The sequence below is a fragment of the Rhinolophus sinicus genome, linkage group LG15, assembly GCF_036562045.2.
Source record: "Rhinolophus sinicus isolate RSC01 linkage group LG15, ASM3656204v1, whole genome shotgun sequence".
NCBI lineage: Eukaryota > Metazoa > Chordata > Mammalia > Chiroptera > Rhinolophidae > Rhinolophus > Rhinolophus sinicus.
The window spans coordinates 45,435,636-45,462,499 of record NC_133764.1 but is presented as its reverse complement, the minus strand read 5'-3'; the positions used below and the strand labels follow the sequence as shown (position 1 = coordinate 45,462,499).

At 48.1% G+C, this 26,864-nt stretch overlaps 1 protein-coding gene and 1 long non-coding RNA gene across 3 annotated transcripts in view; one reads left to right on the top strand and one right to left on the bottom strand.

Annotated features, from left to right (window-relative positions):
* Positions 1 to 20,289, top strand: part of SP2 (Sp2 transcription factor) — a 25,064-nt gene extending 4,775 nt beyond the window's left edge. Inside the window, exons 2-7 of the mRNA XM_019740602.2 lie at positions 9,044 to 9,120; positions 9,905 to 10,879; positions 15,697 to 16,009; positions 17,111 to 17,285; positions 17,518 to 17,711; positions 19,064 to 20,289. Coding sequence (XP_019596161.2) covers positions 9,044 to 9,120; positions 9,905 to 10,879; positions 15,697 to 16,009; positions 17,111 to 17,285; positions 17,518 to 17,711; positions 19,064 to 19,164 — 1,835 coding nt within the window. The 3' untranslated portion in view covers positions 19,165 to 20,289. The remainder of the gene's footprint in view (positions 1 to 9,043; positions 9,121 to 9,904; positions 10,880 to 15,696; positions 16,010 to 17,110; positions 17,286 to 17,517; positions 17,712 to 19,063) is intronic.
* LOC109451972 (uncharacterized) lies at positions 1,291 to 26,864 on the bottom strand. Of its 2 annotated transcripts, XR_002138068.2 has the most exons (5): positions 26,746 to 26,864; positions 25,851 to 26,056; positions 16,127 to 16,349; positions 11,902 to 12,015; positions 1,291 to 5,278 (listed from the first exon to the last, which is right to left on the bottom strand). It is a non-coding gene; the product is annotated as an uncharacterized LOC109451972 (long non-coding RNA). The 2 variants fall into 2 exon arrangements; XR_002138067.2 differs by lacking the exon at positions 16,127 to 16,349.

The following is a 26,864-nucleotide window of genomic DNA, read 5'->3' as shown; positions in this document are numbered from 1 at the left end:
GAGCCCAGAGGAGTGCCAGGATACGCAAATCTGCAGGTTTTCTCCTTTGGTTCTTGAATTCCATTTAGGCTCTCCCACTCTGCAGCCTCCAGGATTCATTCATTCATCCATTCAACAAATGTGTATTAAGCACCTACTATGTGCTAGGTAGGGAGGTACATCAGTGGTTAAAGAAGTCCATGCCTTTAGGAAGCTTACATCATAGTGGGAGACAGTAACTAATAGATATTAGACAATGAAAAGTGCTAAGGAGAAAAACAGATTAGAGGATAGGAAGAATGTGAGGGGGTGCAATTTATATAGGGCTCTCGGGGAAGGTCTCCATGAGCAGGAGACGTTTGAGTAAAACCGTGAAGGAGGGGAGAGATTAGAGCCATGCTCAGCCTGGGGTGCGGGGCAGAGAACAAGAATTCAAGCAGAGAGAACCGCACATGCAAAGGCCCTGAGAAGGGGTCATGCCTGGTATGTTCAGGAACACAGGCAGGCCTGTGGTTGAAGCAGAGAGGGAGAGTTGAGAGGGGATAAGTCAGAGAGGTCATGGGAGACAAGTCACATAGGGCCCTATGTGTCTCTGGGGGGACTTTGGCTCTTTGAATGGGAGATGGGATGCTGTGGGGGCTCTGAGCAGAGAAATAACGTCATGATGTAAGTGTGATGGGTCTCACTGGGTGCTTGTTGAGAAGAGACACAGGGACAAGGTCAGAAGCCCAGCTAGGAAGGAGGCTTCGCAGTTATCGAGGCAAGAGAAGATGGACCGCACCTGGGTGATAACGAGGTGGTGGTGAAAGCACTCAGATTCTGAGTATATTTTGAAGGTAGAGCTGAAAGTGTTTGCTCATTCACATGCAGAGTGTGGACAAAAAGAAGGGTTGAGGAAGACCCCAAAGGTTTTAGGGCTGAGCAGCTGGAGGGATGGAGTTCCATTCATTGCAGTGGGGAAGTCTGAAGCAGGCACAGAATTAGGGCGATATTGGTAGCCCTGCTTGGGCCTAGTTAGATTTGAGATGCTTATTAATACAGCCAAGTGGAGACTTTTGTAGGCAGTCAGATGTACGAGTCTGAAGATACAGATTTGAGTCATCATTATATAGAACCTGTTATTGGTTTTTAAAGTTACCCTGTTTCCCCGAAAATAAGACCTAGCCAGACAATCAGCTCTAATGCGTCTTTTGGAGCAAAAATTAATGTAAGACCTGGTATTATATTATATTATACTATACTACACTATACTATACTGGGTCTTATATTAATTTTTGCTCCAAAAGACGCATTAGAGCTGATTATCTGGTTAGGTCTCATTTTCGAGGAAACATGGTATGAGACTAGATGAAGTCACCCAGGAAATAGATGTAGACAGAAGAAAAACAGGTCCTAAGACCGAGCCCTGGGGTGGCCCAACCATTTAGAATTTGAGAGGTGGGGCGGACCCAGCAAAGGAGTCTTAGAAGAGGTAGCCAGAGAGGTCAGGAGGCCAACCAGGAAGTGTGTCGTGGAGAAAGTTTCAAGGAGGAAGGGTTAACTGTCAGATCAATACAGAAGATGAGGTCTAGAATTAACTGGTAGCAAGGTGGTGGTCACTGGTGGCGCGAGCAGTTTTTTTTTTTTAAACTTTTATTTATTTTAAGTGTGTTTTCCCAGGACCCATCAGCTCCAAGTCAAGTAGTTTCAATTTAGTTGTGGAGGGCGCAGCTCACAGTGGCCCATGTGGGAATCGAACCGACAACCTTATTGTTAAGAGCACCGCGCTCTAACCAACTGAGCTAACTGGCTGCTCCCGCGTGAGCAATTTTTGTGGCATAGATGGGGAGGGGGCAGCCTGGTTAGAACAGGTTCAAGAAAGACTGGCAGGAGAGAAATTAGGGTCAGCAAAAATAGGTGACTCTTGAAAGTTCTGCTTGAAAAAAAAGAATAATGGATCTTAGCTCATGAAGGGAATTTTAATTTCTTGATGAAATTGTGGACACACGTCAGGGTCATGGGCTGAGGCTGGGGTCAAAGTTGGGAGTAGGGAAGGCTGGAAGGCTTCTAAGGAGTCGGGGGGAGCCCAGATCTCCATTCTTTATTTACCTTCGTCTGGCCCGTGGCAGCAAACCATGGCCCAGAGTTGTTCTTAATCAAAGTCAAAGAAATTCCTTTAGTTGTTATTGAGATTTTTTATATGGTTATTATGATGGCTGGAGATTTATGTCTCAGGAATGTTTAGTGCAATTTGAAGTCATTCACAAGCTGGTTCTCTTAGCCCATTTATCAGCTCCCTTTGAGGTCCAACTTTGTTCTGTAAAACCCGCCTGGCTTGCTTTTCCCTTACCAGCTCTGAATTCTTCCAGGCTGGGTAACTGGGAAAGACTAGGCTTAGAAACTGTTTTATTGGCTTGATGCCCAGCTAAGGCTGACCAAAATAGACAGCAGAAGGACTGTTTGTGCGGAGTGAAATTCCTCCGGGGAAAATACCATAGCAGGAGGCCAAGAAAGCCATAGCTGGGATGGTAGGAACCCATGAGGCAAAAAAAGCTCAGTCCCCACAAGCCCTGGCTGTGGAATTTGAGCCAAGTTCTTCCCCAGAGGGAAAAGAGCGTCCTCAAGCCTACTGTTGCGGTATTTCTTTGCGCTCATTTTCTCTCTCATTCCCTGGGTCTCAAGAGTAGTGAAAGACCCTGGAACAGCCTGCCCCTAGTCTGATGGCCAGGGCTTGGGTCCCTCTGAGGCCTCTTTCTGTTATGCAGTGCTCCCTGATCTGCCCATGGAAAGACCCCGAGGGCAGACACACTTCCTCCTGAGGTGGCGGGGGAAGGTGCTGGGAAAGGTGCTGTGGGGCCTATACCCTGGCACATAGCGGGGCACTTGCCCCACACCTTGTGGGGATGGAAGGGAAGAGGTCAGGAAAGACTTTCCCTGAGTAAGTGAATTATAAAGGAGCCTGAGGCTGACTGGGAATAGGCAAGTGGGAGGGAGCACAAGTGCGAGAGGGCCTGTTGTACGTCCAGAAACGGAAGAAAGAAACTGAAGTACATATGCGACTGGGAGAGCTGAAGGGTGACAGATAAAATAGGAGAGGTAGGGGGCGAGGGGAGGGAAGGAACAGATTGTTTTGGCCTCTGTAAGCTTATCATAAGGTCAACTGGAAGCTCTTGAAGGGTTTCATCAGGGGAGTGGCTGGATGGGATTTGTATTATAGAAAATTCTTCTGACCAGATTGCGGAGCCTGGATAAGAGGGGCTGAAGCTGGGAGGTCAGTTTTGAAGGCTTTGGGCAGTATTCCAGGCTGAGCTCAAGGTGCTTGATCCTGGGATAATGGTGATGGAGATTAGGAGCAACGAGTAGACTGGAGAGAGATTGATATTTAGGAGGTAGACCCAGGAGGACTTGATTGGCGGGCGATGAAGGTGATGCTCAGGCTTTGCTGTGGTTGGAAACACCAGCAGAGGCTGCTTTCACCAAAGACGTTTACTCTACCTGCAGGCACTGAAGGGTCGCTGGGCTCTTCACCAGGCTTGGGGCAGTGGTGCGGCAGTGAAAACAGACTGGCCCATCAGGGGGCCCTCCTATGACTGAGAGGGAGACATTAGCCCATGATTATGTAACGGTGGTGAGTGTTACCAGAAGAATTAATGTCATCTCAGGGGTCCTGGAAGGCCTCTCTGAGGAAATGATGTGCCAGTTACATAGTGAGCTCTCAGGACATTTTGTTGAGGAAAAAGACCTGAAGGCTGATAGGTGTTAGCTAGTGATGAGAGAAGAGCTCTAAACAAGGAAAGGGCAGCAGCAGAGACGAAGGCTCTTCACGGGTCTGGAAGAAGGCCCTTGGTGGCTGGGGATGAGAAAGCTGGGGAGAGAATGGGCAAAGGTGACAGATCAGTGTTGGAAGTTCTGTGGGCAGCCCAGTGGAGGGCTGGACATACTGGTCTGTGCTTGGAGGACAGACCTGGGCGTCGTCAGCCTGTGGAAGGTACCTGGAGCCACGTGAGTGGACACCGTCACCCATGGAACAGTTATTGGCTGAGAAGGACAGATGCTGAGAAACATCAGTATTTAAGGGGTGGCAAACAGAAGAGGAGCCCACAAGGGGAAGAGGTGGTCAGAGAGGTAGGAGAAAATCGGGGGATTTCAAGGAGGTGGGAACGGTCAAAGGTCAAGAACTGAAGAGGGTCTTTTGGATTTAGCAGTGAGGAGGTCCTCGGTGACTTGGGCAAGGGCAGTGTCAGCAGAGAGCTGGGGTAGAAGTCCCCGTGCCACTGCTAGGGAAATGAGCACGTGAGAAAGGAGGGGGATAGGGAGGTTTGGCCAAGGAGAGAGGAAAAGACGGCTGGAGCTGGAGGGGCCAGCGGTGGAGGTAAAGGATCTGCACATCAAGACCTGGGATGCTCAGGGGATGCTTTTCTGCTGCTCTTGGAATTAAATTGACTTCCATCGGGGGAAAGGAAAGTCAGGTGTGGTCCCATCGGGCACTGGGTGCCTTGTTGGATGTCCTTGGAAGTTTTCCTTGGAGCCCAAGAGAGTGTGTATAATAAATACACTGAAAAACTTCACCAGACAAGGGACTGTTGGGAAAGTTTTAGCCAACCTGAACTAATGAAAAGTCTGAAAGACAGAACTCTGAATAAATGTAGCCTCTTCTTTCAAGAATATGCAATAATCCCACTTACTAATGTTGCTAAATGTAGGTTTCAGTGATCGGATATAAACTGCTGTTAAAAGCAAACAGCATGAATAAAATGGTGGGAATGCTATAAAATCACTACATAACTGCCTAAGTGTCCCTTTGCAGTCTTCATACACTATTTAGCCTCACTTTGAATGGTATGAAGGAAAGGTTAAGCACAAATTTATGTCCAAATTACACATTTTCAGTATAAGGTTCCAAATTAATGAGGTTCTGAAGTACTTTGATCATAGTCTTACAGTTACGCATCTACGCTGCTTCTTAACCACTTCTCATTTCCAAACACCAACTGTAAATGCTTCTCTTTTCCCTTTCATGGTTAATCTCAGGATATAATTCTGCAATGGCAGGGAGATTGGTCTCTGTTTTGGTTGCCCAGATCTGCAGGCAGAGGTCACAAAGCTCTGAATGATGCTAGGAGAAACATTGGTTTGCATCTAGAGGAGTATTTCAAGAGCCAGCTGGGGAGGAAAATGAAACCAAACTGAAACGGTGCAACATCGTCATGCACCAGCAGTCTGCAACTTGCTTCCATAGATTCTGGTGCAGTTTCCTAGCTGAAGACTCACTCAGAGCCCTGCCCAGTCTCCAGCCAGTTTGGGTCCAGGTTAATAATAACTGCAGAGGGAGAAAAGGAGATGAGTAGGAAGCATTAGGCCAGTTTTCATTTCATTTGTACTCTGTCCATCCTGCTCTGCTGTCCTTCCGTTTCATAATGGAGGATGTCTCAGGGAGACTCACTCACCAGTTTTAGCCAAGTGAACCTGAGTCCAGCGAGCCTTCTGGGAAAGCCCCTGCCTTCCCTTCCCAGCCCTGCCAGCAACGAACTCACCTTGTGTTTTTATCAGCACCGTGGTTTGAGAATTATAAAAATCTTAAAGGTTATTCAGTCCAACTTCCCACCCCCATCTAGACATCCTGTCTCCAACAGAAACATCCTGCCTCTGGCTAAACCATTCCAGAGAAGGAAGATTCCACCTTTTGAAAGTTTTCCCATTCTATTAATCTGAAATCTTCCTTCTTTAAATTTCCACCCTGAAATCTTGGTTCCACCCTTTGAACCCACTGATGGAATAAATACCCTGATGGGTCGCTACTCTGGCATCCTGGTCACAGCCATTGCTGCTCTCCTCTGAACCAGATCCCTTTGCAAATCCCCCTTTCAAAATGTCCCTGAGAATGAAACCTGACACTCCAGATGTGGCCCAAGTGGCAGAACACACTAGGACTGTTATTTTTCTTCTATGATTGAACTTTTGGAAATGCAGTCCAAGTTGCAGTAGCTTTTTTGGCAACCGCATCTAGATTCTGTTGGCTCCCATTTAGCTTTGATTCAAAAGCACTGGGATTTTTCACATGAGACCCACTATTAAGCTCTGTCTTCCTATCCTGTATACATGTGATTTTTGTTTTTAACCTAAGTGCAGGATTTACTGAACTTCAACGTTTAAACCACCACTGATTACCCACTATGTGCTCAATGCTTTTTATATTAATTCCTGACACCTCCCGGAATCCCGTGAGAATGACGTCACCTCTGTTCTACAGAAGGCGCAGTGGTGCTGAGAGAGGACTGCCCCAGGCCGCCACTGATGGCAGCACAGTCCGAATTCTCATTTAGGGCGGGAACTCATGCACAGACCAGTTTTTAAAGATCTCTTTAAAGAACGCTAATACTGACACCCATTGCGTTTACAGCCCTTTTCGGTCTTGTGACATCTGCAGGCTGAACTTGCCTTCTAGTTTTTTGCATGGTTTTCCAAACTTGGGACATGGATAGGCTACTCTAAAGCCGCGTTTACCAGCCTCTAAGGGCACAAAACCAATTTAATGAGTCACAACCAGTATGAAATAGAGTAGAAAAATATCAAAGTCTATCACGGGTACTAAAGGCGGATTTTGTTTCTGGAAACTCTTATTGTGTGAGCACACGACAGGGAAGTGTGTGGGTGTTATGTGTGTGTGGGTGGGTGCACATGCGCACTGGGTCTTGATGTAAATTGTTTTGATAAATGTTTACGGTCTAAATAATTTGAACACTGCTGCTCTAAAGAAAAAATGTTTTGAGTCAACTTGGATTGTTTTCAAGATGCTACAACTTTAATTACACACACAAATCTGTGTATCAACTCATTGATGTAGCCCCTATAAAATTAATAACTACAGAAAAGCCAGTAAAATTCAAATCCACAGCCTCATTCTGGGAGGACGACATTTGGTTGAACCCGGATGAGCATAAGCACGGCACAGACGACACCCAGCTGCCTGAGTTCCTCACGCCTACCCTGCAGTGTCGAGTGCCGAGCGACAGTCCTCCCACGTTTCTGAAGAGCTGTCACCCCTCATTTTGCGCAAATGTATCCTGAGTTAAATGGGCAGAATCAAGTTGTCCTGATTAGCCCACGCAGTTAGTGGTGCCAAGCGGCACCGTAACACTCACAGGCCCTGAAATGTGCAAATCTTGGGTAAGCAGCAGTCACCCAGCAGTCTGTAGTATTTGTTCATTTTAAAAAGATGATCTTCACAGTGAAAACATAAGAATGAAACGTTCTGGTAGAGAAAGCATAAGCCTCTGAGGAAAACCCTGCAGACCCTGGCCCTGGGACCCACCCCTAGTTGGAGACACCCCAGTTGACCTGCAGCAGCCAAACTGCTCAGGATAGTGTGGATCTCAGCACTTAACGTGGAGGCATGTTCAGCTTAGCCCCCAAACTAGACTATCATCCTGCCTGCAGTTTTTTCCCTTCTTGTTCATAAGAATATTATGAAAATGTCAGTCAGGTGCCTTGTTGAAAGGAAATGCACAGGGTATACCATTCTGCTAGTGTATCCATCCAAAACCCCACAGAACAGGTTTGTTCAGCATGACATGTTTTTTTTGCAACCCTGTGCCTTTGCCTTCTGATCACTGCTTCCTTACCTCCATGAGTGTAGTACTGTCCAGCCATTTATTTGTTCTAGGATTTTGCCCAGGATCAGTGTCTAATATTTCAGGATCTACCCATACTCTGCATTTTGCCCAGAGCTCTCACACAATTTACAAGTGTGCTGCAAATTCTCTCCTATTCTGGAGTGCAGTTTGTGTGGCCTTTGGGTCTGGAAACCATTTAGGGCCTGGATTCAGTTCTTTCACCTTCTCTTTACCTTTTCCCATTAAGAATCTTTCTCCCAAAGAGAGAAGCCAGAGGCCAGACAAATTGAATGGTTCCACTTTCTCCCCAACCTCTGTCCTCTTTTCCGCAGATGCCCAACAGGGGCTCAATGCCTCAGCCATTCTGCCTTTTCAAGTCTCTGAAGTAATACCCTTCTTGTTTCTGTACTCCCCGAAATCTGCTTTGCAAAGGTCTAGGATACAAGCCTGACTCTGCCCAGTGTCCTTTCCCTCAATATTTATGAACTATGAGATTGCTTCGATTCTTTTCCCCAAATTTCATGATTTCCATTCTACCTGTCTTCCTCAATGCTTTTTTTTTTTTTTTTTTAAAGTATAGGAGAGTGTATTCATTGTGGGAAAATGACAAAATACAGCAAAACAAGGAGAAAAATTCTTGTTAGTCAAGCAAAATTCAACCACCAAGAGATAATGGCTTTTAACATTTTAGCATTTTTTTCAGACTTTTTCCTGCTATATTCATATGTAGAAATATGTACATTTAAACAAAAGTAGAATTTATTCTCATTATATTCAGTGATTAGCTTCCTAGTCTTGGCGATACCTCTGAGGTCGGCTAGGTGATACCTAGTGTGGTGCCATGCCTATTGTCCTACGTAAAAGTGTAAATTCACTAAAGCTGTTCCCCATGTGCTATAGATCAGTACCCGGACCACCGGGCCCTTGTGGTGAAGGCTGAGCACCCAAGGCTTTAGCATGGAGCACGTGTGTCCCTGTCAGGAATCCTGGCTGAGCAAAGCTTCTCTCCCAGGCTGGCTTGGCATCTGGCTATAGCAGCAGTGAACAGGAAGCGTGGAGGATTCGCTGGGGGAGTTCCCCCACCCACCATATAGGGGTTCCGATCTCGCTAGGGAGAGTCAGCAGTGCCCCCCAGAGAGGCCTCCGTTAGGTGGCACAGCTTATTACTGAAGCCACTCTTGGCATAGTCTCAGTACCTTCGTGTTATCCTCGGCTTTATGGTGGCTGGAGGGGATAGTCCAGGGGAGGTAGGATTAGCTGTCCACAGGCTTGGACGGCTGAGTCTGAGGAGAGCGAGGGGCATCTACTGAAAAGAGCTGTAGGGTTGCTAACCTTGAGTGGGGAAGCATAGGGAAAGGTCATGAACATCTCTTGGACAAGCAGCAGCGAATAGAGACCAAAAGAAAGTCTGAGGCGATGGGGCTTGGGTTCTTTATGGGCATCTTGTGCCTGACTCTCTTTTCTTCCACCAGATCCACAGACCAGCATGGCTGCCACTGCCGCTGTCAGCCCCAGCGACTACCTGCAGCCCGCTGCCTCCACCACCCAGGTGAGTGGGCAGTGGGCTCTGGGGGGGGGGCACATCCGTCTGGAAGGACTCACTGACGCTGCCATTAAACCACAACTGAAAACACTACACTGGCTCACTACAAATACCCGAGGGTAGGAGGCAGGGCAAGGTTCAGTCATCACTGTTTTTGAACTAAGAAACCACGGCCACTTAACCAGAGGTGCCATAGTTGGGTCAGGCGGAAAAGCAGGCTTAGACTCAAGGTCCTTCTGCCGGACCCCAGTGATCATATGAGGAAAATAGAGACTGTGTCCCCCCACCCCGGAGGCTCTTTGCTTGTAGCCTCCAAAGAGCAGCTCTCCCCAGTGGATGAAGTCATGTCCGCACTAGAAAAGACTTCAACAGAGGGTTTATTCCTCCTGTTGCCCCTCCCTTTCTCATTCCCTCCCTCCCTTCTTTAATCCTTCCTCCGTTGAGGAATTGGGATCCCTAATCCCGGTGGCCAACAGGAACTCCACCTGAGAGCAGAGGGTGGTTCCTGTAGAAACTGGCCAGTGGGGAGTAACTGGTCAGCTCACGCTGTTCGTTCACCCTGTCACCAAGAGCTTCTGGGCAGCTCCTTCCTGAAAAGACATTTCCCCCTTTCTTCCTTACTTACTCAATGGAGAAAGCAGCAGGGAAGGGGAGACAGAACCACTGCAGGAAGTGGATGCTGGCGCCCTGCCTGCCACAGAGGCGGGGAGGAGTCTGCCAAGAGGACAGGATCAAAACCGGCTTCAGGCTCTCGTGTCTCACTCCTTTTCTCCACTTGGTTTTTCTGCAGGACTCCCAGCCGTCTCCCTTGGCCCTGCTTGCTGCGACATGTAGCAAAATTGGCCCTCCAGCTGTTGAAGCTGCTGTGACACCTCCTGCTCCTCCCCAGCCCACACCACGGAAACTCGTCCCTATCAAACCTGCCCCTCTCCCTCTCAGTCCCGGCAAGAATAGCTTTGGAATCCTGTCCTCCAAAGGAAACATACTTCAGATTCAGGGGTCACAACTGAGCACATCCTATCCTGGGGGGCAGCTGGTGTTCGCTATCCAGAATCCCACCATGATCAACAAAGGGACCCGATCAAATGCCAATATCCAGTACCAGGCAGTCCCTCAGATTCAGGCAAGCAGTTCCCAGACCATCCAAGTACAGCCCAGTCTCACCAACCAGATCCAGATCATCCCTGGTACCAACCAAGCCATCATCACCCCCTCACCGTCCAGTCACAAGCCTGTCCCCATCAAGCCAGCTCCTGTCCAGAAGTCGAGTACGACCACCACCCCAGTGCAGAGCGGGGCCAATGTGGTGAAGCTGACAGGTGGAGGTGGCAACGTGACCCTTACTCTGCCTGTCAACAACCTTGTGAACACCAGCGACACCGCTGCCCCCACTCAGCTCCTCACAGAGAGCCCCCCCACCCCGCTGTCCAAGACTAATAAGAAAGCCAGGAAGAAGAGCCTTCCTGCCTCGCAGCCCTCTGTGGCCGTGGCTGAGCAGGTGGAGACGGTGCTGATTGAGACCACGGCAGACAACATCATCCAGGCAGGAAACAACCTGCTCATCGTTCAGAGCCCCGGCGGGGGCCAGCCGGCTGTGGTCCAGCAGGTCCAGGTGGTGCCACCCAAGGCCGAGCAGCAGCAGGTGGTGCAGATCCCCCAGCAGGCCCTGAGGGTGGTGCAGGCGGCATCTGCCACCCTCCCCACCGTCCCCCAGAAGCCTTCCCAGAACTTTCAGATCCAGGCAGCTGAGCCGACGTCTACTCAGGTACCACACACACCCTCTGCACCTGCTTTCCTGTCCTTAGCACTACCTGGCTAGCGATCCATCCCTCTCAGCTTGCTTTCAAAAACGATGCTGACTCATCTCCTGATATGATCTGAGTGTTGGGAGTCGATATGTTTGGGGTGGGCAGTAAGTGGCTACTTGCGCCTGACAGCCGGGCTGTCCTCAGTTCAGAGGGCCAAGTACAGCTTATCTGTAGAAATCAGATGAAACATATCTATATACCTACATTTTGGCCCACTTTTTCTTTATGGGAGTCTTTTGTAGGGGATATGTAGGGGGCAAATACCTACTTTTTAATAATTTTTAAAAAAATTATAGAATTATATACTCAGAACAGTAGCAAGAATGAAACAATTCTGGTCAGAACCATAGAATTTGATACAAAGTAAGACAATTAATGAGAAAAATGACAAGAAAAAACCAGGGAGGAGCAGGTGCCTACCTTGATATAGGAACACTTAGGCTAGATTCATCTGGGATGTTGATCTACTTGGCTCTGTGAGGCAGGTTTTATTCTTTGTGTATGCCTATCAAATGCCAGAGATTATGCCCATGCTTCAGACGGAGCACCTGGCACTCAGAGAAGTTATAAAGTATCCAGATCTCATGATACATAGATGACAAGAGCCAGGGTTCAACTCAAATTTCAAACCCCACACTTTGTTTTTCACCTGGACTCATGTCTAATGTGTGGCAGGTGCTTCAATTAAAATTCAGGACAAGGATTTCTTTTTTAATATTAAACAAACCTCTTTCTATTAAGGAATTTATAATCTAGTTTTCTATAGAGAACCGAGGCATCACAATGAGTGACAGTAGGAAGGTGGGCGATCTGCAGGGTGGAGAAGTGCCCTTGAGTTTGAGCTGCAGATGTGTAAGTCATAAGGGCCTGCCCTCGAATGCCTCCTCCCTGCCAGCACGTTATGTATTGCCCAGTGATTTTCTCTAAATTGTTTCACTTACTTATTACAATATCTGTGAGGTTCCATTATCACACGTACCTTAAAAGGTGAAGAACTGGGTGAAGATACCTGCACAGGTGCACACATCCTCAGCAGTGCCTCTCCTCCGTTCCCTGAGGTTCCATATCTTGAGATTGATGGAGGCAGGTCTTTCTAAGGAAATAATCATACACATGCAGAAAGATTCAGCTTTCTTAATAACATATTTTTCCATTATCTGGAGGTGCTATCTACTATACAACTAATACCCTGTTAACTATATATCTAGGCTCTTTCCAACCTTAGAGCGAAATAAATTCCTAAAGTGGGTTAAAGGATATGCATATTTTCAAAAAATGTATTCTGTATCAGAGTTTGTCAATCCGTGGGCCTCAGGTCAAAGCTAGCCCATCCATCTGTTTTTGTAAATAAAGTTTAATTGGAACACAGACATGCCCATTTGTGCTGCATTTGCACTACAAGACAGACCTCGTGGTCTGCAAAGCTGAGAAATATTTAACATCTGCCCTTTACAGAAAAAGTTTGCTGATCCCTGCTCTACGTTATGAACAAAAAATGTTCTAGTAACAGAAAACTTCAGATGCACAGAAAACAGCAACGATTTGCAAAAGGGACACATACCACAAAATTGGAAATGAAATTTGTGTGTTTATTAGGAGATGACACGAAGTTTGTTTGCTTTAACTGAGAAACACAGTCGTAAGTAATCCAGGGGATCAAAAATAACCCCAGTCATGATCACAGCAGGATTTTTTTTTTTTTTTTTACAAAGAATTTTTTCCCCTGAATCATTGGAGCATAAGTTGCCACCATGATCCCCTATCACTTCCAAATGCTTTATAGAAAGTGTAATTCATCCACACAAGGGCATTCTACATAACAAGGCAACCATCAAACCTAGGAAACCAGCAATGAAACACACTAATGTCTCATTCAGAGACCCTGTTCAAGTCTCACCACTTGCCCCAATAATTCCTTTGTGGCAAAAGGTTCCCATCCAGTATAATACATCGCATTGAGTTGTCACGTCTCCCTAGTCTCTTTCGCTATGGAACAGTGCCTCAGTCTTTGACTTTTTTGAAGGCTACAGGCCATGTATTTTGTAGAATGTTCCTCAGTGTAGGTTTGTATGATGTTTCCTCATGACTGTATGACAAACAAATGTATACACATGATTTGTATTCATCTTTTGTTATTAGTATATATTGAGTATTACAATTTTAACACAGTTTTTTCCTTTCTCAAAATGTGTACATTTTTTGGGCACCCTCTGTATTTATAGAAAGTTTGCAAAGGTAGTACAGTGCACTTCTCACCTGGCTTCCCCCATTATTAAACATTTTAATTACTAGGGTATATTTGTCAAAACTAAGAAACTGACATTGGTACATTACTGTTAACTAAAGTCCAGACTTGATTTGGATGTTACCAGTTTTTCCATGAATATCCTTTCTGTTTCAGGAATCAGTCCAGATGCCACATTACACGTGGATGGCATGTCTCCCTATGCCCCTCTGGTCTGATAGCTTCTCAGTCTTTGTTTTCCATGATCTGGATAGTCTTGAGGCACGTTGGTCAGGTATCCTATCGAGTGTCCCCGTCTGGGGTTAGGGGTTTTTGGAAAGAATAGCACAGAGGCAAAATGCCCCTCTCATTACATTATACGAGGGGTACATGGTGTCCACACGACACCCCTGAGGCGAACCTTTATCACTTGGTTAACGTGGTGTTTGCATGTTTCTTCATTGTAAGTTGCTGCTTTTTCCTTTCTCTCTTCTTTGGAAACTAGTCACTAAGTCTCCCACCTTCTTAGGTGGGAGTAGGGGCTGAGAATTAAGCTGTACATCCTTGAAGGGAAAGTACCTGCATAATATTATTTGGAATTCTTCTGTAAGGCAGATTTGTCTCTTCTACATGTATTTCTCTATTCAATCATTTATATCAGTATGGACTCATATATTTATTTTATACTAAAGGTTATAATTTAATACTGTTTATTTTGTTGCTCACGTTGTTCCAGCTTTGGCCATTTGGAGCTCTTTCAGTTTGTCTCCTGTATCCCTAGGACATTCTCTCAGTCTCTTTTTTTTTTTTAAAAAAACAAGCTTTATTGAGATACTCACATATCATAAAATTCGCCCTTTTAAAGTGTACAACTCAGGGGTTTTTAGTATATTCACAGAGTTGTGCAGCCATCACCACTATCTAATTTTAGAACATTTTCATCACCACAGAAAGAAACCTTGAATTTAATGGTCACTCCCTGTTTCCCCCTCTCCCCAACCCCTGGTACCCACTAATCCATTTTCTATTTCTATGGATTTGCATATTCTGGACATTTCTTATACGTAAATGGAATCATACAATAAGTAATCTCTTGTGTCTGGCTTCTTTCACTTAGTATGATGTTTTTGAGGTTCATCGATGTTGTAACATGTGTCAGTCCTTCATTCCTTGTATTTTTCCAGCCCCAGCCCTGGGATCAACCACTTTTCCTCGGAGTCCTGGTTCATCTTATTGAAGGATGTGATAGCAGATTTTTAATTGTCATTCTCTTCTCCTCCATTTGTTTATTTATGTCTATATGGACTTACAGATTCCTATTTTATTCGATGGGCTAAAATCCATTTGTATTTTTTTTTTTTTTGATGTTCAAATTGTCCCATAATTGGCCAGTGGGAGCCCTTTCAGGTTGGCTCTTGTGTCCTTTTCACATGTCACCGCCATTCTTTAAACACTTCCTTACTTTCTGGTACAACAGTTTTTCCAAGCTCTTCTTTGCCCCCAATCCTGGACTCAGCTATTCTTCCAAGGAGACCTGGTTCCTTTGAGTAGAGCATGGGACTGGGAGCTAAAACCTGGGTGCTGGGTGAGCTCCTTGTTCCTGTAGTGTTGTTGCTCACAGCCCTTCTCAGTCGACAGAGCTAAGAAGTATCTATAAATATACATACATATGTATACGTATGTATTACCTAGATAAAGATATTTGCATGCACATACGTGTATACACACATACATTTATATGTATCTATGTATCTATTGATATGAAAACCTGAGTTTCTACTAATACCTCTAATTCCCATAGGGTTCCTTCTAGTTTTCCCCCTTTCCATATTTATAACTCCCTTCTCTGACAGTGAGAATCCTCACTTCCATTATCCGTAATATATTTCCTGTCTGAGTCCATCCCGTGTACATAACCGGTCTCCCACAGCTGTCTCAGCTTTCCCATATGGACACCTCAGCCTGCGGGGGCTCTAACACCCAGACCAGGCTGCTACTGCCACTCCCCCTCAAATGCCCTCCTCGTCCCATCAAGCTCTAACATGCGTATTTTTAAGCCTTTTGATACATATTCCCAAATTTCCCTCCAGCAAATCTAGACCACTTCACACTCTCAGTCATACTGTGTGAGTGAGTGCCTATTTTCCTGCTGTCTCACCAGCAATGAGCATTGCCAATCTGAATTGGAAAAAAACCGTTCTTCATTAATTGTGCCTCCTATGAGCTGTTTTCATTTGTTTGATGGTCATTCAAAGTGCATCTTTTGTGAAGTCACCATTTAGTTGCCTTCTAATTCTCCAGTTCTGAGAATTGGCAATTCTGTTTTTCCATGCTAAGTAAATTAAATGTTTGGTTTCAAACCAGCAGTCACCATTTGCCAGCTTAGCAGCCCTATGGGTGTCAGCTGTGTACGGAAGTAGGGTCTGTCTAGTTGGAGAAGACTTGGGTGGACTCCCAGTTCTCAACGCGATCAGGGAGATGACACTGCCCTGAAAGCGGCAAGCGCGGTCTGTCCTGGTGCACTGACTTCTTCTCTCTGGCCCCTCCCAGGTCTACATCCGGACGCCTAACGGTGAGGTGCAGACGGTCCTTGTCCAGGACAGCACCCCAGCAACAGCTGCGACCACCGCTACCACCACTTGTAGCAGCCCTGCGTCCCGTGCTCCCCATCAGAGCGGAACCAGCAAAAAACACTCGGCCGCAATTCTCCGGAAAGAGCGGCCGCTGCCAAAGATCGCGCCTGCTGGGAGCATCATCAGCCTGAACGCAGCCCAGCTGGCCGCAGCGGCCCAGGCCATGCAGACCATTAACATCAACGGGGTCCAGGTCCAGGGCGTGCCGGTCACCATCACCAACACTGGAGGTGAGGAAAGGCCCCAGGGCCGGGAGTGGGCAGTGCGCCTGTTCCCCTGCACGCGGGAACTGGGGGCCAGCCCCGGGCTTCCCAATAGCCACTGCGAGGATACTTCCGGACACTCACCTCATCCCTTCTAGCTTAAAAGCATGTCCACTTGGTCCTTACGCAGCCCCGTGAGATAGGTTAAAATGCATGCTGGCCCCACCTGACAGCTGAAGGCCTTGAATGTGGTGGAGAAAATAAGATCCACTCCGGAAAACTCTCCAACTAACACAAACACACTTAGTTTTGTCCAGATCAAAGATGATGTTCAAGAGAGGCCCCAGGTTAAGAAATTTGAAGGCTTCTAGAAAGGAAGAAAGCCTTGAGTTAAGGTGGGAAGGAGTGGCTGGTGCTGCACTTCTGTTGAGAGGAACTATTTGGTAATTACAGTGTGAAAGCCGCCTTGCAAATCATCAAAGGGACATTTAGCTACCTAACAAAAATGATTCCTTGTCTTTAGCTGGGTGAAGGGCTCTTTTCAGGGTGGTGGCACCTTAACACCAGCAATAGGTCAGCGATACTCCCCTGCTTTGACTGGCTTTCTGCAAGTCCTAGAACACTAGAACTGCTTCCTTACTCTTATTAACAAAAATCCTGGACACTTTCCTGAGAGCAGAGTTGGTATCTCACAAAGGCCTAATGCTGGAGGAGATTCTGGAAGAAACACTCCAAGAGAAGACCCTTCCCAACTGAAATATGTGGGCAGTGTCTGGAAGTGGATTCGGTCTGTGGGGTGTAGTGGTCAGGGCATTGACTCTGAAGTTGACCACTGGGTTCAGATCCCGGTTGTCCCACTTACTAGCTGTGTGACCTTGATATGTTATTGAGCCTCAGTTTCTTCAACTGTGAAAGGGGGATGATGTACCTACTTCATAGGATTATGAAAGTTAAATGAGTTAATACATTTAAGGAGTCTAAAACGGTATCTGGTATATAACAGGCTCTCGAAAATATTGCTGCTGTGATTATCCTCCTATCATGTGCAGAAGGGAAGAAGGGTGTCAGGCTTCCTCTTCTGCCCCTTCAGGCTTCCTCACCCGGAACCTTGCCCTCCTTCTCCCATAGGGCAGCAGCAGCTGACAGTGCAGAATGTTTCTGGGAACAACCTGACCATAAGTGGGCTGAGCCCCACCCAGATCCAGCTGCAGATGGAGCAGGCCCTGTCTGGAGAGGCCCAGCCCGGCGAGAAGCGGCGCCGCATGGCTTGCACATGTCCCAACTGCAAGGACGGGGACAAGAGGTAATAGGAGGGCAGGAGCCAGACTGCCAGCCTGGCAGGTGCCCTGTTCCCCAGGCCTCTCCCTGGGACACGGACCGAGAGGGTACCAGGTAGCGGCTCCATACCACCTGGCCCCCTCCCCTTCCCCTGTGCTCTCTGACCGGACTCATCCTCTCCATCCTGTCCTGCCCCCACCTTCTACCTCCTCCCTTACTCCTCTTCCCTTTCCCTCTACCCCACCATCCATCCTCAGGTCTGGAGAGCAGGGCAAGAAGAAGCACGTGTGCCATATCCCCGACTGTGGCAAGACTTTCCGGAAGACGTCCTTGCTGCGGGCCCACGTGCGCCTGCACACCGGCGAGCGGCCCTTTGTCTGCAACTGGTTCTTCTGTGGGAAGAGGTTCACGCGGAGTGACGAACTCCAGCGGCATGCCCGTACCCACACAGGTCTGCTTCCCCTCCGCAGTGGTATACACCTGCCCACACGGGGCTCCTCACCTCCCGCCCCTCCCCTGGCACACCTGCACCCACAGGGGTCTGCTCCTGGCCTTGCACCCCCCCATTCCATGGCCCTCAGTGACATCAAGATTCCTGGCCCTGCCAAGGAATTGCCACACTGAGCGAGAGCTACAGACTGCCTGTAGCTCAGGGTTCTCAGGGTTCCAGGACTGCCCAGGAAATACTTGCAAGCCATTCTATCCACAGTGTTTCCCCAAGTGATGTATGTCCTTTGCGTTACGTAGCCTTGCTGACTTCTGCCATAGCTGCATAGGTACTTATTTAACAAGCACTGACGTAGCGTGCCAGGCACTGGACTGCTCACTTTGCAGACTGACTGATTTCATCCTCACAGTGATTCTATGGGAGGGAACTTGGATTATGCCCGTTTTACTGAGGCCAGGTCACACAGCTAGTGACGGGTGGAGCTGGGTTCAGACGCAGGCCTTCTGACTCCCACTTCCACACTCTTACTCACTACCCCACACTGCCTTTCCTACAACTACTTACTGATTTTCCTGACATTGTTTTACTATTTTTACTCATTTATGTCCAATCACTATTATTTTTTGACATCACAATGTTGATCTCAAAGTTACATGTTTTAATGCACTGGCAAATAAATACAAAACTATAAAAGTGAAAATGTTCATCCATCTACCACCTAAAATTGTCTTGGGTATCTCCAGTGGTCCACACACAGCATGTGCTTTGAGAACGGCTGCTATAGTGATTGCTCCCAGTGAGCTGACCCCTGTCCTGGAATGGGGGATGGGGACACGGGACCCAAAGCTCCAGTTCCTGGCCAGTGTGGCGGTGTGGGTCATGCCCACCCCTCAGAATAAATACTCTGAAGAATAAACACTCAGAACAGCAGCTGACCTAGCCCGGTCAGTGTGGTTTGGACTAAGTAAGTGCTGGGGGCTGGCAGGTCAGAGTAGAGGGTTTTCCTGCCAGAGGGAAGACTTGGAGCCAGAGGGAGTCAGGGACGCAGATCAGAAGAAAGCAGGTGACAGCTCACAAGGGAAGAGGCCTGGGTGCAGGGGCACAAGTACAGCGCTTCAGGCACGGGATGCATGGGAACAGGTGGACTGGAGAGTGACGTCAAACGGGGGGTGGGGCAAATGAGAACCGACCAGAGACTTCAGATCAGTAGAGCATAGGGAGCAAACATGTGAGCAGGAAGTGGGCCAAGTGTGGTGACAAGGTGACATCAGCTTTACAGGGTGCCCCTCCTTTTTCGGGGCTGGGACAGTGTCTGCACATGGGCTCTGTGAGTGATGGGCATCTCCTCTTCCCAGGGGACAAACGCTTCGAGTGTGCCCAGTGTCAGAAGCGCTTCATGAGGAGTGACCATCTCACCAAGCATTACAAGACCCACCTGGTCACGAAGAACTTGTAAGGCCAACTGAGGCAGGAAGCCCTGAAGATGCAATCCCCCGTCTGTGTCCTGCCTGGGCCCCTGGTGGAAAAGAGGCCCATGGCTGTACTGGGTCCTCCCCCAACCCCTCCCTCCTGTTCTGCGACTGTCCCCACAGGACGGGGCTCTGCTGCCCCATACTCGCCTCCTTCTGAAGCCTGTTGGCTCTGCCCTGGCGCTTTCCTCTCACCAGACCGTGGACACTGGCCATGCCCAATGAGACGTTCTAAACCAGGACGAGTGGGAACCCTTATTTCCAAAGGAAAAACAAATTTCACTCCGTCGAGGAGCAAAGTGAGCCCCCTCCACCCCCCAACACTGCCGGAGTCGCATCATCGTGCCATGCCCCTCTCTCCTGTACCTCCCTGGCCCCCCGGCCATGTCGGACGCCCCAGGCCCTGCACCTAGGGCACCACTGGCATCCACCTCCAGAGAGGCTCAAGAGGCCGCCTCTACTCCACATGCCCCAGCCCTGCCACAACTCTACTCCAGCACATTCCAACTTTCTATTTAAAAAGTAAAGCTACCCACAGACTCCCTGATCCCCCTTTTTCTAAGGAGAACGTTGCCTTATACTCTACTTCAGATGATGAACACTGTGTATTGTGTGTGCTTTAAAAGTTTTATTTAATTGCTCCCTTCTTCCTGTCCTTGTTACTCACCCCTCATGCCTGCTTTCAGTTTAGGGTTTTGGGGGGCAATGATGAGCATATTAATATTTTTCTCACTCTAGCAATTCTCTTTTCTAAATGACACAGCATTTCAACTCGAATCTGGATTCAGATAAAAACGTCACAGCCTGAACCGCTCTCCTTTCCTTTCATCTCACCCACCCCTACCTGCCCAAGCTCTACTATGTACAGTGTATATTGTATAATAGACAATTGTGTCTACTACATGTTTAAAAACATATTGCTTGTTATTTTTGAGGCTTTTAAATTAAACAAAATCCAACTTTATTTTTAGTTGTAACTGCTTGAGGTATGTTTTATGAATTCAGTGATGGATTTGTTATCCTTTATTAACGATGTACTTTGTTGCTCAGCACTGGGCTGATAAAAATTTTTCTCTTGCTAATAAATTTAGTTGCCTGAGGCAAAATCTGCAGCTTGGCAGTACAGCTTCCTTTGTCTTTCACCTCAGAGAGCTCAGAGAGAAGACTCACAGGAGGGAACCTGGGTCTCCCAGAGCGTTCCACACTGGAATGAAGGTAGGACCTTGCTCTCCTGACCCGAAAAGGGCTGCGGCCACACAGCCTTGTGGCATTGGCATGAGCGCCCTGAGCACCTGGGTGGGACCTCCAGGGGGGCAGGACCTAGTGTAGGTGTTCCGCTTTGTTCTCTTCTATAAGCCAGTTTTGCCCAGATCAAAGCAGGCACACTCTGTCCAGATTGAAGTCACAGCAATACCTTCCTTACCAGCACGCTACTTCGTCCACTCAACTCTCACTCCCAGACAAAGGCTTTGGTCTCAGAGCCTGCTAATAAGAAGCATGTGAGACAGAGCCAAAGAGGCCAGTCACTTCCAGAGGGCTAAAGAGTCTGGAGAAAATTCCCTAAGGCCAGGATCCCTTCCCAGGGTGGAGGACCATGCCGGAGCCCACCTCTGTCCAAGAGAGGACCAGGGCCACAGATTCTGCTTTTCTTCTATCCCCTCACCCCAGCACCAAGGAGGGCAGTGAGCTTATTTTGGTTTTAGCAAGTGCTGCAGATCTGAAATTTTGGTGGGGGGCTTTAGGGGGAGCAGAGAGCTATTAAGGAGATGTGGGTTGTGAGGCTGTGCAGATTGAGACGGGAGCTAGCTCAGGGCACTGGCAGGGGCCTGCGAGCATCTGGGCTGAAGGCAGAGGCGAGTGGTTCTCAGAGAATAGTATGCTGTCTCCTTATAACCACGATGCCTTTTACTCACCCTTAAAGCACACAGCCAAGGTGGTGGTTCTGTGCAGGAGTGGCAAGGCTCCTTTAGAGCTATCCATTCCCCTACACTCCTTTGTCACCAGCCGCCTGCATTTGCAAGCAAACAGCTTTTCCTTAGAGCCAGTCCTTTCTGACTCACATCAGCCAGAGAAACAAAAGGGAGATGGCTCTCAGATGGATCACAGGTTCTCTCTCCCTGATTAACAGGCAGAGAGACCCGTCCTACTCATACTTAAGTCCTTTGGGCGATACCAGACCAACAGCTGAATCTACTCTGGCACAGAAGCCTCTTAATGAGCCCATCAGCCCTACATCTTATCGCTGTACTGGCAGGAGGAAGTTGGAAGGTATTTTTCTCTCTTCCTCACGCATGGCTTGTATGACTGGAAAACTGCCTTGTGTTCTGAGTCAGGATTGGTGGAGAGGAGAATATTAAGAAATTGACCTCTTTCTGCCACATGTTCCCTATTGGCTTTGCTCTCAGGCACAAATAATTAATTATCCTTTCCCGAGAGCTGATTCCAAGTCATCTGCTTTTACACTTCAAGTGCGGAAACTGACCTGACTCCTCTGCATCCTTTGGAAATGAGGGTGCCAGCTCCCAGCAGGCAGAACTGCATGCTGACACTTGGGATTTCCCTTCTCCAGGGAGACACATGGGAGGCACGGGCCATCTCTGCCTCCCATGGGATGCCTGAGTTAGAAAGGGAGCAAGAGAATGTCTTCTGCCCAACCCAGGTGATGGCATGAGGACAGAATGGAGAGACCTGGTAGCAAATTAGCTCTCATCTGCTGTAACCCACCCCTTAATTACCTTCGAGTTGCAAGGGGTGGGGACTGCTGCTGCGGTGCAGCCCAAGCTCACCCCAGGCTAGAGGCCTCCCCAAGACACCGGGTTGAAAACCTGGGGGCAGGCCATCCCCAGCAGCTCAAGAGTGGGGGCCATGCTGCCCAAGTTCCCTCCTCTGCCCCTTCCCTTTTTAGGGTCATCTGCACCACAGCCACCCCTCCCTGCCCCTTCCTGTCTGCTCAGTGATGCTCAACACAGCAGCTCTTTGATCCCAGATCCTAGGATTATAAGCCGGAAAGAAAAGGGGGCTGGGGAAGGTTCCCCCCATCCTGAAAGCAAATCCAGGCAAAGTACCTTTAAAAAAAAAAATCAAACCAGCAAATAAAACCCAGGCTTCCTTCAAGCTACTCAGTCCACTTTCACAATCACCTTTTGAGGGCCCTTTGAGGCCCCCCACTTGAGTTTGATGATGGGAGGGACCTGTAGCATCTCAGGGCCCTGCATCCATCCTGGCTGATATACGTGATGGTCGAGTCTGGGAATCTAACGCCGAGTGAGACACTGTTTCAGGACAGAGACCTGACCATGGTCTTGGGGGCTGGGATGAAGCTACTAAAGTAACTATAGTAATCTCAGGACAGGTGGCAGCTGGGTTTCCTCAGAAGGGGTCTTCAGGGAGTAGAAGAGGCAGGAAGTGAGCCTGGGGAGATGGAATAAACAGCAGGGGTGTGGGTGAAAAGAAAGCAAACCATGGTGGGAAATGGCAGAGAATAGGGGCTGGAGAGGAGAGTCAAACATCTGCTCATGGGGATATGCGTCCGAGAGGAAATGAGAAATGGCCACAGGGCAGGCCAAAAGCAAGGAGCAACCAGGATTTCTCAATGAAACTAAGAAGCTGCCAGGTCATATCCTTTGGGCCAGCCTGGGAACCTGCCATCAGGCCTCCTCCCTCTACCTGTGGCCCACACACTACTGACCAAGGCAGCCAGTGCCAGGCCTGAGACTGATGCCCTACGACCTCACTCAGCCTGGGAAAACTTAACATCCCTCTAGCCAACAAAGACACTCGGCCTGGCTCCCACCAGCTGCCAACCTTGCACCAAAGCCCCACTCACCGTGCCTAGCACCCAGGTACTGAGACGTTTAACAAAACAGTTTATGCATAAACATGACAGATTAGCATTTCCTGGCTGGCACTTGGAGAAGGAGCCAGAGAAAGTAAGTGACGCGGTCCATCCCATGAAGGAGCTTCTAAAGGGGAACACATACAAAAACTACTGGATGTATTTGGGAAGTGACCTGTGAGCACATGGTGTGAGTCAACCACATAACACAGGCAGGACACTTGGGTGAGAGTCAACCTTTTCTGTGTCCCACCACAAGTCTCTGAGGACCATACTCGGGGCATCTTGTAGCAGAGTACCAAGTACCCTCCGTTCTGTGTGTCCTGAGTTCACCACAAGGCTGGGCCCAAGAATCCCTGAGCTTAGGGCCCCCAATACACACACCCTTGAGTGTGCCACCAGCCTCCTGCAAAGCTGGGCACTGTATTTCACCAGCATCATTTCCATCTTCCTGGGCCTCTCTCCTTCCTTACTGTCCTTAACCCTCACAGGCTCTCTTTCCTTCTCAGACATTCTCATCCTTCCCAGGGCTTCAAGTGCCACCTTGGTGGCTCATGACACTTAAACCGGTCTCATCAGCCTAGACCTCTTCCCTAATCTCCAGACTTGATTATTCAACCCAATAGATGTGGGTGTCTGATAAACCCTCACACTCAACAGGTCTGATTTCTCCCCTGCACCTCCTCCTCCAACATGCGCCACTTCAATGAATAGCACTATCCATGTCACCTAAAGTCATCCTGGTGAGTCAATTCCCTCCTCTCCACCCCGCCCCCATACTCAGGCACCAGGCTCCCACTTCCGCTTAGACAACACTGCAGCATCTTGACCTCCCTCACCCACCATCCACTTGATCACTGGAGCCAGGTAGCAAAACACAACCACTAAGCTATAATTAAAATTCATTAATTCAAACAGACTAAAAGATGATTTCAGAACATAAATGCAAAAGCATCAGAAGAAAATAGGCAAGGCATAGTCCCCAAACCCATATGTAGCCTTTCTGTTTCATGCGGAGAAAACAGTGTGCCTCTGTACAATGAAATACTGCTATATATATATATATATATATATATATATTCCCCCCCTTTCTTCCGCCTGAGCCACCGGGCCGGTCCCAATATATTTTCTATTCATTTAAGACTCTCTTGAGAAAAGATTAATAAATTTACAAAGTTGGGGGGGAGGAGGGTGGCAAAGTATTTAATAAAAAGCAGTAACAATAAAAAATTCATTTCTCCCACGCAGGCAAAACCCTTGCTGGCGTTGCAGCAATAGAAGCACAGCCAGAGGGTGTGTTCCCCCCTCCTTTTTGCACAGCAGGGTTGCTTTGTGATCCAGACACCAAATCCCACTAGGCAGAAAAGCACAACACAAGCCTATTTGTTATCTCAAGACAAAGGGGAAAATATAAAAAGGCAACCAGTTGCGAGCTTCCTCACTCATCGCCAAGAGCGGGAGAGGCTGTTAGAATCTAGTACTTTTTCTCCCTACCTGGTCTTTAATTTAAAAAATAGGAATTAAATACTTTGGTTTGACAACAGCACGGGGTAAGAAAGAATCGTTGTCTAAAAGCCTGGCCTGCACCACCTGCCCCATCTGTAGGCACGCGGAGCCCCTGCCTGCCTGTGTGTGCAGCCCCGTGTTCTCACTACCTACTCGAGTAGGATCACACAGCTCCAAGTTTCTCAACGCACACAACCTTTACTCATGTTGTTTCCTCTTCCTGGCATACCCATTCCATCGTCCATCTGGCACACACTTACTCATTAAGACAAATCAAATGTCTGCTCCCTTTACCAAGCCTTTCCTGACTGTTGGACCCCTGGAAACCACTTCCTCCTTTTTGTTCCTTTCCTCACAGAAGTACCTGTACCTGTTCAGCTTACAGATCTGATTCCCCCTATAGACTACAAACCCCTGTGGGCAGGAACCATGTTATCTTCATCTTAGTATGTTCAGACCTAGCTCAGTACTTGGTCCAAAGGAAGTCTTTAACAAATGTCTCCTGAATGAATATATTATCTATACAGTTGACCCTTGAACAGCATGGCTTTGAATGGCACAGGTCTATTTACACATGGATTTTTTTTTCAATAAATACTGTTGATTTTCCTATGATTTTTTCAATAACACTCTCTTTTCTCTAGCTTTATTGTAAGAATACAGTATATAATACATATAACATACAAAATAGGTGTTAGTTGACTATTTATATTATTGGTAAGGCTTCCAGTCGATAGTTAAGTTTTTAGAGAGTCAAAAGCTATATGTGGATTTTCAACTGTGCGGGGTGGAGTGGGGGGGGGTGTCAGCGGCCCTAACCCCTGTGTTGTTCAAGGGTCAGTTGTACTGAGCTCTTGGCTTTGAAGACTAGGATTTAAATGATCCTAGTCTTGGTGCCATAGAATCCCAGATCCAGGATAGCATAACCCAGGAATGCTGAGTATGGACCCATGAACAAAACCGTCTGAGTTGAAGGGCACTAGTTACTGCTTACATGCGTTCAAGTGCAGGTGCTTGGGAGGAGGGGAGGACAGCAATGTTCATATGTGGAAAGACAACCTCAACAAGAAAGAAAGTCCAGTCAACTCTCTCTCAATCATGTTGAGGGAGGAAAAATGATGTAGCAAAAAAAAAATTCCAATTAGTGGAGAATTCATAGATCAACATTATTAAGTCTTGAGATATGTATTATTTCTTTGCTGCAAATTTATCTTGCAGATTCTATTTGACTCAAGCTACATGCACATGATACAGGATGATAGGTACCTATGTAGGGACTTATGAAGCTTGGCTGTAATGCAGACATCTGGGTAAGACAGGAAGTTCCCTTACCTGGCACATCCTGATGATGATGGAAACCAGGATTAGAGCGGCCTTGACCCAAGGCTGCCCTAGCCAGGTCAAGACTGGATGGGCACCAGCAGGTTTCCCATTTCTCAGCCCTGCGTCCACAGCCTGGAAGTGGCTTTGCACAGCCACCTGCTCTCCTGTGCCCTCAGCTATGGCTGGCATTGGCCTAGGAGCCAGACTCCAACTACCTAGGACGGGACGGGCAAAATGTGAAAAGGGGGAAACTTGGCAAAGAGGGGGGAGGCCCAGGAGAGGTCGGGCAGTGGCAACCTTTCCATCTACCTGAACACTGGCTAGTGTGAACTCCACTGCACCATGAAAGGGGATGCCATGAGCAAAGGGAGCAGCAGGCTGTGACCCAGGGTTAAAGAATGAGGGGGATGGGGGTGGGGGGGAGGGAGGGGCGGGTTCAGAGTTGGATGGGAAAGATGGCTCTGGCCTGGGATGGCTTGATCCCAAATTTTCCTCTTCCCCTTTCCCATTCAGCTGTCTTCCTTCTCACCCCACAGTCTTTCTGCCCCCCCCTCCATATCCCCCCACCCCAACAAAACATACACACTACCCAGCACCTATCTGGAGCGATCACAAGTCACTTCAACCTCCCACTCTCAAGCCCCAATTTCTTCCCTCAACCAGATGGCCCCTTCCTCTGTGTCTCCCCATTACCGTGCTTCACGGTCTGACCCCTAATTCCATTTTTCCATTTGTCGTTTCCCAGGCCACCAGCCTCCCCCCAGGGGTTACTTCCTGCACTAGGCTCGCCTTCAGGCACCTACTAGGGGCCAGTCACTTAATACTGACCACTCCCCTGAAGCCCCTAGCGGCTCATCCCCCGCCCCCGGCCCGGGCCACAGGAGTCCCTACATCTTTAACAAACCTCCACGTGCGTGTTAACGGCGGTGACAGCATTTCCTTGTCTCCCTGCTACCGCCCCCGGAGGCGCTGCCCATTGGTCGCTGGGTTCCTCTCTTCTCGCTTTAATTGGCCTCGCTCCGT